The following is a 16,391-nucleotide window of genomic DNA, read 5'->3' as shown; positions in this document are numbered from 1 at the left end:
CAGACAGACAGACAGACAGACACACATATTATATATATATATATATATATATATATATATATATATATATATATATATATATATATATATATATATATATATATATATATATATGATGAAATGTATGATTGCACGTTTTGTGACCCACGCTAACCCTCCAGAATTCAATCCGGCACAAAGTTTGATATATTTTATGTAAACCGTCGATGCATTTTACGTAAGTCGACTTTATGAATTCAGACACAGTTGTATGTTAATCGGAAATAGTGGCAAAACAACAGAAAGTTGATGGTATATTAACACCCAGCTTATCTACATACAATCTAGACACACGCTTAATTGTCGGAACATCCACAAGGTCATCGAGCGGGCGTCTCCATAATCACGCTGTAATTTTTAAGGGTACACGTTACTAATAATATATGTTGTTTTCGATAGTGGTTAATTAATTAACAATATAGTGCTCGGAGGTGTAACTTGATGAATACTGCCATTTTGTTACGTAAGTTATTGCCCACATATCATTTTAGATTTGTTTTGACCGAGTCTAAGTTCCACCTTGCATTATTAAGAGCGCGCCGCAGGGGCAGATATTCGGACTCTCAAACTTTTATAAATATTTTCTAATATACCTCTTTTTCGGGGTCATTTTAAAGCTCATGGTGCAAGAAAACTTTTCACCGGCTTAGTTTTTCGAAATTCGAAAATTTTATTTTTCTCCATAGAGTTAACACAGGGATGGCGGCCATTTTGAATTTTAAATATCGGTAAATCTAGGGTTATTTGTTTCTCTAGTACCAAAACTTGCACGATGACCCCCAATTTTTATTCTTGATTTTGAAAGAGAATGATATAAAGATTCTTCAAGGAAAGTTTGAGCAAAAGTTTAAGCCTTCACTGTCTAGGTGCATACTACCATAAATCAAATATAAAATTTATTAAGGCTGATGGAAGACAAAAAAGTTAACTGTAATGTTTTATGGCCATACTCTTGCATTTGGAACATCAAAGAAATGTAATTGGTTGTTATGCTCACAGTATACGGCTAATGTTTTCTTTGAAAAACGCCGCTGAGTTTTCGACGATAAGAAGGCCCAAACTCCTCCCATGGTGTTCTACCTAAATGCGTGCAAGAACGGTGACGTTTGTGACACGTAGAATATGGATTTGTCCTTACTTGCGCGTTTTGTGTTTGTATCAACTACCGTTCCATGGCGAAACCACGATGAAATACACTGTTTTCGTCTTGTCGATACAGACAACGGGAGAGGCTTTTTTTTCATCAATGCTGGAAGTGTTTGAGTTGAGGTACTGCTGCGTTGCGTAGTGCGTGGTTTTTTTTATTGCCGGCAAATGAATTTGTGCTGAACAAGCGATATATATCCATATTTTGCAATCACAAGGGGCCTCACTTATATACAGCCCAATGCTTAGCGTTATGTTTTTACATTGACTGGTCTATAGTGAGTGACTACAGAGTAAAAACAATTAAAAGTAAGCTGCCTTCAAGTTGGTGATTTTCTTTTCACTAAGTTTGTTTTGTCTGTGAAGTGTAGTTTCCTATTCTACCCCCAAAAAGCACGTTGAAACGCCAACTGCCAGGTGCAGCCAACGGAGCTATTCATCGAAAAAGCTATTCCTTGAGCATTTTTGAGGGCAGGGGAAATTTTAAATTTTGCTTGGGCAGGGGACGTAATAGTTGGGTTGCAGGGGAGCAGATTTTAGATTTTTTTGTCGGGTAGGGCAGATATCGGTTGATTGTCCTGGGGACAGGGCTAGGCGATAAACAAGGAGAGAGGGGAAGCTACAGGAGAAGTTGAGCCATGGTGTCTCCGGTAGAAGGCCACCGCAGTGTATGTCTGCATGCATGGGAATGTTAATTTTCAGGGGAAATTTTTTCACAGGGCAGGGGAAAATCGACAGGTCTTTACATCTCGGGGTAGGGTTGCTTCATGTCTGCAGGGGAAATGGAATGACAAATATTGAGGGGAATTTTTTGGAAGGAAGGGGAAATCGGCAGGTTTTTTCACAACAGGGCAGTGGAGTTTCAAAAATTGACAGCGGGGAGGGGAAACAGGCAAAAATAAGTGGGGAATGGGTAAAAATGAAGTTTGAGTGAGGGAGGGTAAGTCGAAAAAATTTCAATGGGAGGGCAAATTATGAACAGCTAATTAATTACCCTCATGACTTAAAATTAGTCAGTTCACATTACTTGTCATGCACAATATATCTTGTCGTAGTAAAGACCCCTTTAAAAGTGCATTGTTCGTTGGCTGCACCTGAACTGCTTAGCTTGTCAATACAGGATCTATAAGTGTAAAATGTGCTGTTATTGCTTACATTTGAATACCTATACGCACTGGAATTCACTTTGCATCAATAACATCGCACTCTTCATATACATAGCCGGAGTTTACAAGCTCAACACTGTGTATCTCAACGTGCTTTATAGGGAGTGGGACAAGAAACTGTAGTCGACACGAAAACATAGTGCGAAGAAAGCCAAGAGCTTGTGGTCGCACTCCCGGCCCAAAGCTACTGGCCCAAAAGTGTGGTTAACACACGGAGCAGCAGACTGAAAAATAACGCAAAAATAAATGGAGCTTTAGGTCATTGCAATGACAAATTATACATTCGATCAAAAATATTTTCGATGACTGTAAGGGAGCTGGGAAAATGCGAAGTGTCTTGTGTGATGTGGTGTATTCATTCGTCTTTCGACAAATGTTCACTTCTTATACCACACGTGATCAGTGTGGTCGTCTGCTGCAAGATATGAACGGACGCGGCACGATATAAAAAGAATACAAGACTATAATTGTTTTGTAGTTGAATACGAAAAATATGAACTAAGGTCATCGAGAAATGGAACTTTTGAGTTCCATTTTCTCATACCTTGGTGTGTATTGAAGATAAACGAGGTACTTAAATTCCGACGTTGCTTTTTATAGGAATTCAACAGTCACAGTAATTGTCGCGAGAGTCGATTAGGGACGCAGAGAAATTCTATCGATATTTTCAGAACGACGCGCTCTTAATGCGTCGGCGGAAACGCCAGTCGGTCAAGTGGAAAGTCTGTGTCCAAAACACAGGCGAAATTTTGCTATTCGTGCCCAATATTTTGGAACCCGTAGTAATTGTATCCAAAGCAGAATGTTCGTCCGACAATGGGATAATTTACCCGGATTAATCTTGAAGAGTCACTGGGCTATCTAGAGCGCCATGTCTGATGCTAGTCCCTCCAGACCTGCTCTCTGCAAACACGGTTTTCCAATGAGAATCTGCAGGAAATTGGCTGCAAGTGGACATGAAATAACCCTTTAGCAGATCGCATGAAGGCCATGCAAAGGAACACACACTACACTGTTGTGTTTTAAAAACGAAGCAAATTCGCTTTTAGTAGCGTGACACTTCGTTCGTGCAAGTCGGCTCCTAGTTCCAATTCATGCTTAATTGATTAAATTATCAATTCTGTAATCTTTGCCATTTCCAATATTGTAATTGATGGCTTGCGAACTCTTTATCTCTTATTATTTCTTTCTTTTACGATGCCAACTCGGCAGAACTGCTTCTTTTACCCGCACGCACGCACGCTGTGACGTTCACATTCTGTCTAGAAGTCCCGATGCAAAGACCATACACGTACTTGTAAATTGAGTTTTCCAATATTAACACTTCCATAAAATGTCTCATTTGCGAGCTTGTTGTAGTTAATTATTCGACCAATTGATCGAGTGATAGATTTATTTTGATTGATTGATTGATTGATTGATTGATTGATTGATTGATTGATTGATTGTGGGATATAAGGATGGATGGCCTTATCTACATAGATACTTTTTGGCCCACCTGTACTCATATGACTTACTCACTATACACACGTAGATTATTTTTTTTCTATGTAAAGTATGTCTGTTCATCGTTTCACATGCAAAATTTAATTTATAATTACAAAAGATAAGAGATTGAAATCGGAAACATTAGCTTCAATAATAAAACACCAAAGCGAATGCTCGCCCCTGAACATCTTCGCAATACAAATGGTTACAGTCCGGCATTTACCTGGTAAATGACCCTTCTGTCATTTTCTCCATAGCAACGCTTACTTCTGTCCGTTCTTCCCAAATTCGTCGCCTTGGAAATGATTGACGACATTGCTCACGAGATGGAAGAAGACAACTTCCTGCCAGCCCAGTTTCACAAGATTTACATCCACCATTATGAAAATGTCAGGTGCGTATACCAGCAAGCGTGTGTGTTTTACTTTATTCTTTGATAGGACGCCGACGAAGTATGAATTTCAAAACTCCTATTCCGTAAAATTTACCTAAAATTTGCAGGGTATTTTGATGTGACGAAGAAAGGACTCGTAATAATCCCTGGACTTTAAAACCCAGTCTTAGATCAAAACATCTCTTACGGTGAAAGGAGTTAATTTTCCCGAGATACAATACTATCATACCTCGAGTTGTGTTTCACCGCATCCACCAACAAGTCAACAGAATCGCCCTGAGGGCTACTTAATCTCTCTTGTACCAAATGTACAGCGAAGATTCTTTGTTTTTCGGGCTTTTTTTGTTATAAGACATGTAACAGCGCTTTTGCGACTGTTTACGCCTCTAGCATGTCTTTGTCAATGCCAATATCAGTGTCTGTGATTTGCTGTCTGTCTGTCTGTCTGTCTGTCTGTCTCTGTCTCTGTCTGTCTCTGTCTGTCTGTCTGTCTGTCTGTCTCTGTCTGTCTGTCTCTGTCTGTCTGTCTGTCTGTCTGTCTCTCTCTCTCTCTCTCTCTCTCTCTCTCTCTCTCTCTCTCTCTCTCTCTCTCTCTCTCTCTCTCTCTCTCTCTCTCTCTCTCTTCTCTCTCTCTCTCTCTCTCTCTCTCTCTCTCTCTCTACCAGGCTGTGTGTACCTACCACCTTATCTCGGTCTTTGTCTCTGTCTCTGTCGTCCCTCTATTTCCGTTGTTACCCCTATCTTTTTGTTTGACCCCATAAAGTTCCCTGTCTGTCTTTCGCTTTCTGTGTCTGTCTATCTGCCTGCCTTTCTGTCCGCATATCTGTCAGCCGTCCCTCAATTGCCTGTTGGTGAACGGAAATCAGTCAATAATTTATCTAATTCAATAAGAAGAGTTTGTTATACCATAGACACCTTCCCCTTACTATCTATAGTTATAGGGAATCATGGTTAACTACTAGAGTCTGGCTTAGAAATTACTATTTAGGTAAAAGTAATATTTCCTGCAAGAGATTCCAAATTAAGAAAAATGTACTCCTTCGCATTTTTTACCGCAGTATTTTATTTGCTGACATCAAAGGATTCACGGAACTGGCTTCCAAACTCCATGCTCAAGACTTGGTGCGCACTCTAAACGAACTGTTTGCAAGATTTGACAAGCTGGCCGAGGTAACTACCGTCTAATGTTCTACCGTGCTGTCAAGGTTCATTGCCAACGTAATAAAAGAGCAAAATTCACATCTATTTTCAATATGTCACATGGGTGTGCGTGAAACCAAACATGACGGAACGTCACTCTTTAAGGAACACGGTCAACCTGTGTTAATATTTATTATAATCATTGAAAGGTGGCCATGCAAAAAAACGAGCGCTGTCGACTTTCTAGAGCTATATTGGTAAACACGATCAACACGACTCCCTAATCACATCTTCATATCGACCCTACAATGTATGCGGACTTGCTGTGCACGAGTAGCTTTAAGGTCGCACGTGCCTCGACATTGAAAGACTTAAAATTTTGCCTTAACTTTCAATAAGGGAGCTTTAAACACGTCCCTTTCGAAATCAAGAAAAAAGCTAAAGCTCACCGTGTAAAATTGAGTACTGAGAAACATTATTCAATACTTCAAGCCATTTGGAATTAAAAATGGCCGCCCTCTCTTTGTTAACTCTATGGGGAAAATTATAGTTTCGATCTTAATAAGCAAAATGATGAATTTTTTTACTTCATGAGCTCCAAAATTAGCCTCTACAAGTGGTAAACCAAAATTGTATCCTATAAGTTTGAGAGTCCGGTCGATGGGTTGATGATGTCATTGCATCGGCTATAGCGATATCAGTCGGTGAAAAAAAATCTGTTCATCTTGGCTAGAAGAAACTCATCAGGCTCCCGCACCAATATATATATATATGCTAACTCGACACTCCACAAGGGAGGGTATAATTCATTACTGACAAATATTCTCTTGACGATAATGTGACGTCTGGCGAATTTCCAAAAATATCTGCAGTAGCGACCACTCTCGGGATTACATAGCTCTATGTCTGCAAATAGTTTGAAAATGGGAAAGCCATTTGTCATGCCGCGAGTTCGAACAAGTGTCAGAACGGGGGTAAACAGCGAAACTAATTTCCCATCGAAATTGACTACTAACAACCATAACGCGGCCGTTAATGGTATCATAGTGGTCACCTGACCTCAGTGTAAAAAATATTGACAATATCTCACTGCCACGAGCCATGCTCCCGTATATCTTTGCGTTAATACGAGGGCGCTTTGTGCCTAAAATTTAGGCAACTCTGTTTGTACATGTCATTTGTTTATCTTATTCTTTCGTTTATTTTAACAGGAGAATCATTGCCTCAGGATAAAAATTCTCGGGGACTGTTACTACTGCGTTTCAGGACTACCGGACCCTAGATCTGATCATGCGCAGTGCTGCGTTGAAATGGGGCTACATATGATTAAAGTTATTAAGTAAGTCACGATAGTCTTATTCAAAGTCAGCGATCTAGCTTATTTCATTAAAATATTTGAAACAGATATTTGAACTATCAAATTTTTCCTGTTTTTTTTGTTCTATCTACCTCTTGTTTGGGGTTCGGAAGCTCATTGAGTAAAAAACATGTTCACCGGGTTATTTTTGTGAAAATCGAAAATATAATGTTCGCCATACAGTTAACACAGGGATGGCAGCCATTTTGAATTTCAAGTGTCGGGAAATATTTGGCAATTTGTTTCTCTACTTCCAAATTTTGCATGGTAACCCCTGATATTTATTCTTCATAAAAAAAGGGAAAATGTAAAATTTATTCACGGTAGGTTTCTTTCGATTTAGAGGCGTGATATATTTTAAATGAAAATTTGAAGCAAGAATGGTCAAAATACTAAACGTGTGTATTTCAATTGAACGTTTTAAATCCGTGCCCATAAGTTAAACAGTTGTACCATTTCACTCTTATTGCTAGGAGCGTCCGACAGAAGACGAATGTCAATTTAGACATGCGCATCGGAATACACACAGGTTCCGTTCTCTGCGGGGTGCTCGGTCTGCGAAAGTGGCAATTTGATGTCTGGAGCAACGACGTCACTTTAGCGAATCACATGGAATCAGGCGGCGCGCCAGGGTGAGTTGAGTTTCTACATAATTTAAAACATGAGCATACTATGCGGTTAATGTAATCTTATGTTTGGAATTTCAGGGCGCACCTTGACAACGGCGATAGTGTCAGATACCTCAAAGTCACCCCTCTTTCTCTTCATTTTATAACTCATTCTTCAGAAAAGTGCACATCTCCAAAGAAACGCTGTCATACTTAGGGAGCGACTACGAGGTGGTGCCGGGCAACGGGCATGAGAGAAGTGCGTACCTTAAGTTAAAAGACGTCGAGACATACCTTATAATGGGGGATGAACCTAAGGTAGGGATATCTTCAACAGTCACGATTCAGCGTCATATTTTACTGACATTTCCATTACAGGGATAATTAATATTCTATCATATATTCCTGAACCAGTGTGAATGAGAGCGCAAACATGTACACCTACGCACGCACTTAGGCACATACACATGTCACATGCATACCTATATATATCCAAAAACACACACATACAAACACATATATAATATAATCATACATACATACATACATACATACATACATACATACATACATACATACATACATACATACATATATATACACACACACACACATACATACGTACGTACGTACGTACGTACATACATACATACATACATACATACATACATACATACATACAAACATACATACATACATACATACATACATACATACATACATACATACATACATACATACATGACTGAGAGAGAGAGAGAGAGAGAGAGAGAGAGAGAGAGAGAGAGAGAGAGAGAGAGAGAGAGAGAGAGAGAGAGAGAGAGAGAGATGACATATGTGGGACAGGAACAGCGAAGAGAATCATTTATTATATCGCAGAAGGCTATTACGGCATGTTTTTGAGCAATTGTCAGTTGTATTGTTTCAGAGATGTTCAATGTCGGAGAGAGTTCGGCTGCTCGATATGACAGCAAACGCTCCAGCCGTGACCGAGTCTTCCAGGCAGAGTGACGCAGCAGTACCAGAGAGTCGAACCACCTCCGCTGGCTGCTCGACGTCATGCCGTGAAAGGTCAACCTCGCTTTCAACGACATCTTGGAGCGCCGAACTTCCTTTTGATAACATTATAAGCCAAGAACCAAGGGTATGGTTTAAAATTTAAACAAAATATGTATGTATGTATGTGTCTAAATAATGTGTCTGTGTCGTCTGTCTGTCTGCATGTTCGTGTGCAAGTATGTATGTATGTATGTATGTATGTATGTATGTATGTATGTATGTATGTATGTGTGTGTATGTGTATGTATGTATGTATGTATGTATGTATGTATGTATCTATCTATCTATCTATCTATCTATCTATCTATCTATCTATCTATCTATCTATCTATCTATCTATCTATCTATCTATCTATATGTCGTTACATAGGTAAGCGTTTGAAAGTCTATATCATAATTCAGTCAGCTATAGATATACGTAGTGACAGATTAGCTAGCGTACTTAACTCCGGCAGAAGACGGTGATGAAAACGGGCAGACTTGTAATGGATTGTCAGGAAGAAATTAAGGGGCTATTATTATTATTATTTAATCTTTAATTCAGACATAAAAAAACGTCTATGACACATGTTCTTATCTATTGTCTTTAATATTTCTCCGGGCTCCCTGTAGTGGTTGGTTACCGATGCAATTGGGCTTTTACCATATCATTTGAGGCACATTGTGGGCGCCTCGAGGATGCCCGAAGAAGACGCGAAACAAACCGAAACGAACCGCTTGGTGGCGCATGCCATAGAGACACGCTCAGGCGACCAGCTTCGAAAAGAACACGTTCGGAGAGTTACATTGAGATTCAAGGAGAAGGATACTGAAAACAAAGTAAGTTAGTTTTATTAGCACAAGCTGGAGAAAATACACGGTATTTGGTAGGTTTGTTGTGTTGGTTCAATAATTGTGATTGTACGTGGCACGTGCACCTTTTTACAAAAATCACCATCCATAGCAGGAGACTTGCATGACTCTTTGAGTCACTTTTGATGGGACTAGCCGTTTATTTGAAAGTCCGTCAGTTCGAGCACATTTGTATCTGTCGACGCACGTTCAGTGTAAACGCTTACCACGTGACAGCCCAGGGCTTACACGCTGATTGACCAGATTTGCACGGATCACTGTCTGTGCGCCAAGAGCAGCCAGTGGCTTCTCTGTCAAATCCGGCAGTTCAGGTCGGTGAGCTGTCATTTGCGTTGTGGTTCATTCACACGGACAAAGCAGTGCACGGCTTTGGTCTGCTGTTATCGTAGAAGGGTCACATAGCTCGCTGACAGTCAGCTTGCTGCCAAATCAAGAAGGAAGACACGACTCGCTTCAGGCGAGTTGATCGACGGATAGCCCGTGGCACTGATCAGCAGTCGAGAAGACTGACTGATGTCAAAATACCTGACATCTAATCTATTATCTATCACAAGATTACTGAAGCTTTCAGCTGTGTGCCGTGACCAATGGCAACAGCGACTCCTAATTCAATGTTTGTCTTTCCTCTGCCAGTTTTCCATGATTCGTGACGACACCTTCAAATCCAATGTGGTCTGCGCATTTATCATTTTCATCTTCACCATGGCAACTTTGATGCTGATGACACCAAGGTAGGAAAACTCGCGCCAATAGTCATATACCAGAAGTCCGTGAATGAGTACGGAACACATTTGACTCAGCCGTTTACGGCGCGTTCAATTTAGCATATGTGTACCTTTATATAATTTTCCGTGTAATGCAGAGCAAGGAAACTAGCCTCTGTTGAACTCGATTAGTAATTTTTCAAGTATTGCAGAGCGGGAAGGAAGCTCAACCTTAGTCAAATACCAAACGACTTTATCTGTATTTTAAATGCATTTTACTCAGACTACTATAGAATCGGCCTGTGGAAATACCGATTCTGATTTTCGACATTGCCTGTGATTAACACCTGTCAGTAAGAAATACAGAAACCAGGACCTTTGCAGCTCACATTGTAGAAATATGTAATCCGAAATACAATCTCAGTCAGGAGCTAATACCACGGAAAGTATCACAAATTGCAATTCGGACGGCTACTAGTAGGGTGTTTTAAAATATACTTGAAATTGCAGGAAGTTGCAGAATATTTCAACATATATTGGTAACTGCGCATGCCAGCTAGTCCGAGGACAGCATAGTACCTTAAACCACAAATCATAATTGATATGCAGCGTGTTTGAGGCCTGTCATGACGGCCTTTTTTCATCATCGATAATTTTTGCAATGCCGATAAAACTTTCAGCAATTTTCAGTCAAAATTTTTTAAACGCCACAGCAAATTGCGATGATTTCTCTAGTGTTTTTGAACGTCATATTTTCTCACTGATATAATATTTATTGCATTTCCTTTAGGACAGTCGTGATGCTTGGGGTCTTCCTTGGCGCCACGGTCATTTACATACTGGTTCTAATTGTTGTAATGGCGGAAGAATACAAACATTTTCCCTCTGTTCTGCGTGATTTGTCCTGCCTCTTTGCTGAGAATAGGTTGGCGCGGAGTAGTCTGATCATCTTTGTCGTCACCGTCACGTTCTTAGCCACCATAGGCAATATGGTAAGTTAAATGGACAACCGCACTTACTTTCGATATTACTTCATAATTTGTATGACCTAGAAAAGCAAAGTTCTCTTATCCTTCTTCATGGAGAATGTGAAAATATGAGTAAAACAGGCATGGCCCAATGAAGCAAATTCAGTTTTAACATTAACATACACTCAGTCAAGAATGTGGCGAAATTTTGAATATGGCGCATTTCGATATGAGTTTAAGAAGGAATTATAAGCTTATTCTGCAAGCAAACCCAAAATAATTGAAAATACATCCATAGTTAAGGTAGAATGCGCCTCGTGGACAGATATTTGGACTCTCAAACTTTTACAATTCTCTTCGGTTCTTCCACGTGTGGCGGTTCATTTTAAAGCACTTGGGTGAGAAAACTTTGCTGTCTTAGTTTTCGAAAATTGAAAATTTTAGTTGTCTCCATAGATCTAATACAGGGATGGCAGACATTTTTAATTTAAATATCGGTATATCTTGGGTACTTTGTTTCTCTAGTTCCCAAAATTTGCACGGTGACCCCCCACTTTTATTCTTCATTTTGAAAGCGAATGGTTTAAATATTGCTTGAGGAAAGTTTGAGCAAAAGTTTAAGCCTTTCACTTTCACGCATACTATACCTTCATTTCAATGCGGCTTTACTTATTCCAACATTTGGTGAATTATGATCACTGTGCGTTTTGCAGGAGATAGTAGATTATTCAAGTCAAAGGATAATCTGAATTACCTAAAGCCAGATTTTCAAAATTATACATAACTCGTGTACTCAATATGATATGGAGTTCGAAGACAAGGATTTTCAAGTTGGCTGAAAACATCAGTGATACTCTGCTAGCAAGTATATACTTTACTCACAACTGAAAGCGCTAAACACTTCAAGTAATGGCTAAATATGTTATCTGTGAAGATTCTCGTCAAATTGAGGAGGTTAGCAGTGTAGGTCAATATAACGGTTAAATCTTCCTATTCTGTGAAAAAAGTTTACACACTCCGTCCATCTTTGGCTCTGTGTTTGTCTGTCCGACTATCGATGTCTCTCTGGCTGCATGCCTCACTTTGTCTATCGGTCTCTGTTTCAATCCTGACTGCTTTTCTGTCTGTCTCGTTCAGTTTGTCTGCGATGCGTCTGGCGAACCGGATGGAGAAGAACCCGCGGCACGTGACCCAGATAGTCTGGAATGTCATTTTCCCCAGGTGAGGCGCCCTCATGCATTCAGGAGATATTTAAGCAATAAAAGACACCCAGCGACCGTATACCACGACATTTTGATCCGTTCAGGACATATATGCACGAGCCAGAGCGAGTGCATACACCAGTTAAGTGAACTGGTCAAAATCGAGTGGTATACAGTCGTTGGGTGTGATTTATTGCTATTATATCATAACAGTATATTGAAATTCTGGCATGGAACGTCAAAAACGGATTTTTGCTCTTGCCGACAGCTTGGCAAGCGCGTTTGTCAACCGTGGTCTATCGCGGATATACCGCGGTTCTTTCAATTCTCGACCAATCAGATCGCTACATTTGCACCATCAATATACCAGTATCATGATATAATTAAGCAATAAAGCACACCCAGCGATGGTATACCACGAGATTTTGACCAGTTCGCGACATATATGCACGAGCGATGGCGAGTGCATATATGAAGTGAACTGGCCAAAATCGAGTGGTATACCGTCACTCGGTGTGATTTATTACAGCTGTTATATCATAATAGTATATTGAAATTCTGGCGTGGAACGTCATAAACGGATTTTTGCTCGAGCTGCAGAGCTCGCGCGTATGCCAGCCGTGGTATATCGCCAATATACGTACCACGGTTCTTTTCGCGTTTCGACCAATCAGATCGCTGTATTTGCACAATCAATATACTGGTATGATATAATTATCATTATATTACAGTTCTATAAGTATCACCACTCGTTACGCAAACGATTATATGCAAAGAAGACGACAATTTGTCAGCAAGTTGACGACAATTTCGCGGGAAGTGATTTCGTCGTAAATTAGAAAACGCTTATTTTTAAGAGCCTTTACGGATATGGCGAAAAAATAGATGTAATTTTGAGAGATTGCAGGCTTTTAAAGTATCGAATCGGTACTTGTGCAGTACTGCTGGTCTTTATCCAGGCTCAGGGGGGGCGAACAATTTTTCTCGCGTTTATTTTAACTACTTTCTGAAAACCCTCTCTTACAGTATTACATTTACTGCAGTGTGATGGCCATGCTAACCTGTGCAGTGTTCATTAGACTTCATCACATGATCAAACTCCTGCTTCTGGTTGCCATGGGAACAACCTCTTCAGTGCTGATACAGTATGCGTACAGAAATTTGTTTGAAATATATGACAATTATTATCGTGACACAGAAGGGTATGTATATGTATTAATGATCTATCTGTCTATCTATCTATCTATCTATCTATCTATCTATCTATCTATCTATCTATCTATCTTACATAATACACTCATAATAGTAAATAGAACGCTGCCATTCGCTGAATAAAGTCGGATAGCGAGCAGGTTAGTCTCGCCTTCCTGAACTCGACGTTTCGCTCATACCCAATACTCTTAATCATGGTAAAGTGCTCCGCGAGTAGTGGGGAGCGAAGGACTTACCAGCGAGGCTCTGACCGCGTCGGCTCGCTCCTCGCCATGTCCGTTCATACTGCTCAGCGACGCCCTTGACCTTGATTATTAAAGTCAGTCAGCGAAGCGTCGAGGTCTGGAAGGCGAGACTGTGGGCAGGTATAAGAATTTGTAAGATATCTGGCTGTTGACACCTTTCTCCTTATGTCAGTGCGCATCAAGATAAAAGTATATCAAATAACATGTTATGATTTCCCGGGCAGCAGTTGTTTTTGTCATTGAATATATTCATTATTTTTCATTTTTCTCTGTGAACTAAAACGACGCTTTGCTGATTTTACCACATTTTTCACCAACCAGGGAGACAAGCTTTGGTATCAAGGAAACCTGTGTGATATTGATTGCGATGTTTGTATTAGCCCTGTACTATCATGGACGAACATTGGATTGTACGGCAAGACTGGACTTTCTATGGAGACTACAGGTTGGTAATTTCACCGATGCTCTCAGGAGCGCGGTGGGAGCACGCTTCGCTTACACAACATAAAATTCCCACGGTTGTTCCATGGCCGCGTGTAATGCCTTCGTTGACCTCATGGCCATATGAAAGGTTCTATTCGTTCAACTGTTATCTTTCCCATGTGAGCTAGCTTCCTGTATGCCACAATCGTCGTCGGCCTTAAAAGGAAGGGAAAAAAATATGTAGCATTTAGTTTTGAATGTTTTAACCAAAATGCAGGAGATGCTACTCCAAGCTCATGCAATAACCGCGGTTTATTGGTTTATTCCCGATAGCATTTTCAAATACCCTGTATTTTGTTTGTCGAAGCTGCAGCGTGTTAGTGCGTGGCGTGCTTTCATAGTTGACAACGCATGGAACACCACGAGGACAGATATTCGGACTATCAAATTTTTACAACATTCTTTTGGTCTACCGCTTGAGGGTATGAAGCTCATGGGGTATAAGCAGCTTTTTTATTATTTTATTGTTCTGAACATCGAAAATGCAATTTTTCCATATAGATTTAACACGGGAATGACAACCATTTTCAATTTCAAAAATTGGCAAATTTTAAATAATTTGTTTCTCTAGTGCCAAATTTTGCACGGTGACCCCTGATATTTATTCTCGATCTCGAAAGGGAATGGTTAAAGATTCCCTGAGGAAAGTTTTGAGCAAAAGTGTAAGTCTTTCAATTTCGAGGTGCGTACTACCTTAACAGTGACAAGCCGCGTACTTAGTATTTCAACACGATGTGGCTAGTAGACCAATAAACTGTAGCTAAATTATGGATCGAAAAACGATCAGAGGGTACAGATACTGGGCTTTTAGTAGCAATATCTAATAAAGGTAATGGAATAAGTAATTTTATTGTTGGAAGCACAGCATGCTGGCAAAAATAATTAGAAAAAGAAGCGCGACTTTAGGAAAATGAATGCAACGAGGTCACCTCGCCTCGGTGGTGTTTATCGCGAGTCTAATCGGATGAGTTTTGTACTCTTCCTCCAGGCTAAATCAGAACTGCGTGATATGGAGGACTTGCGTGAACACAATAAACACCTGCTCCGAAACATCTTACCCAAGCACGTTGCTAGGCACTTTTTAGAAAAGGACAGACAGAACGAGGTGAGTTGAACGGTTTCCTCCTAATCTCACATACGCGTTTGAAAAGCAAGGCAAAGTGCGCCCTCACCAAATACTTGACATATTTTACAAGGATATATAGGCTGCATCGAGACAATGTGAACGCGGGAAACAGTTTCGATAAAGCTGTGTCACAGATGAAGTAACCTATCAAAAAGCCGTGTTCAAGTTTAAATTCACGGCAATGCAGATACACGAACTACATGTAACACAATATCCATCATCGAATCATAGGGTGACAGAATTGTTTATGATTTATTGTAAAATGTAGTCCTTTCATCAAGTTATTAAAGGTATACTCTCACCTGTTCCAATTTTGCCACAGTTACCATGGAAAGAGAAAATCTAACCTATCACAGATTTTAAGCGGGTGACCGCTTTTTAAAAACAGCGCCCTCACATGGGCATTTTGAATACCAAGGAACACCGTTTGACCGTATATGGGCATATTTAGATTACAGGTGACTGTATTCCTTTAAGCATAAGTGCTGCTTTTTATGTGGAACGCTTTGATATGGATCAGCTGTCTTCACCGAATTGTATGGACGCGTGACAATTTCGCATGTGGGGTGAACCTGATAAGATAGTTTCAGCCGAGAATTTTCCCAATAATTTCTCTACTTCGAGATAACTCTTCTACATCGCATAAAAAAAGTTTTATTTACAGTGTAAGTCTAGGTAACAATAAATCAGTTGATAGTCATACACAACAATGTTATATATTGTTTGTAACTCATTATATCAACTTGAATGTTGATTTGACATCCCGTTTATTTTCCTTTAATTTCAGGAACTGTACTCGGAATCTCATGACAAGGTCGGTGTCATGTTTGCCTCGATTCCAAACTTCGCCAACTTCTATTCACAGTCAGATTTCGAAAATCAAGGAGTGGAATGCCTTCGTCTCCTGAACGAAATCATCGCAGATTTTGACGAGGTATGAACAGTATTTATGTTCAATATCACGGTATGACTGTAAATACCCTTTTTATTTAGTTTCAAATTGACAACCTTACGAGGACGTTATAGAACTGGTGTAAAAATAACAAAGATCGAATAGTACTCTACTAACCGAAACTAAATTTCAAGACATTCTCGAAGCGCTTGGTTAAAACACGTCAGATGTGAGAGTTAAACAACTCGAGAAAATCCCACACATCACATCATTTTCACGCAGTGTTATGAGATTAAATAAACGATAATTT

General features: G+C 39.9%; 1 protein-coding gene across 2 annotated transcripts in view; it reads left to right on the top strand.

The window, feature by feature from the left end:
• Positions 1-16,391, top strand: part of LOC139115847 (adenylate cyclase type 8-like) — a 59,064-nt gene that overhangs the window by 38,243 nt on the left and 4,430 nt on the right. For both annotated transcript variants that reach the window (XM_070678240.1, XM_070678239.1), the window contains exons 4-17: positions 4,097-4,233; positions 5,292-5,403; positions 6,585-6,712; positions 7,204-7,362; positions 7,518-7,656; positions 8,267-8,482; positions 9,010-9,216; positions 9,883-9,980; positions 10,744-10,945; positions 12,059-12,142; positions 13,150-13,325; positions 13,902-14,025; positions 15,052-15,168; positions 15,977-16,123. In XM_070678240.1, the coding sequence (XP_070534341.1) occupies positions 4,097-4,233; positions 5,292-5,403; positions 6,585-6,712; positions 7,204-7,362; positions 7,518-7,656; positions 8,267-8,482; positions 9,010-9,216; positions 9,883-9,980; positions 10,744-10,945; positions 12,059-12,142; positions 13,150-13,325; positions 13,902-14,025; positions 15,052-15,168; positions 15,977-16,123 (2,046 nt within the window). The remainder of the gene's footprint in view (positions 1-4,096; positions 4,234-5,291; positions 5,404-6,584; positions 6,713-7,203; positions 7,363-7,517; positions 7,657-8,266; positions 8,483-9,009; positions 9,217-9,882; positions 9,981-10,743; positions 10,946-12,058; positions 12,143-13,149; positions 13,326-13,901; positions 14,026-15,051; positions 15,169-15,976; positions 16,124-16,391) is intronic.

Source organism: Ptychodera flava, chromosome 17 (genome assembly GCF_041260155.1).
Source record: "Ptychodera flava strain L36383 chromosome 17, AS_Pfla_20210202, whole genome shotgun sequence".
In the NCBI taxonomy this organism is placed as follows: Eukaryota; Metazoa; Hemichordata; class Enteropneusta; family Ptychoderidae; genus Ptychodera; species Ptychodera flava.
Note: the sequence above shows the minus strand (reverse complement) of the source record. Positions and strands in the feature narration are given on the sequence as shown.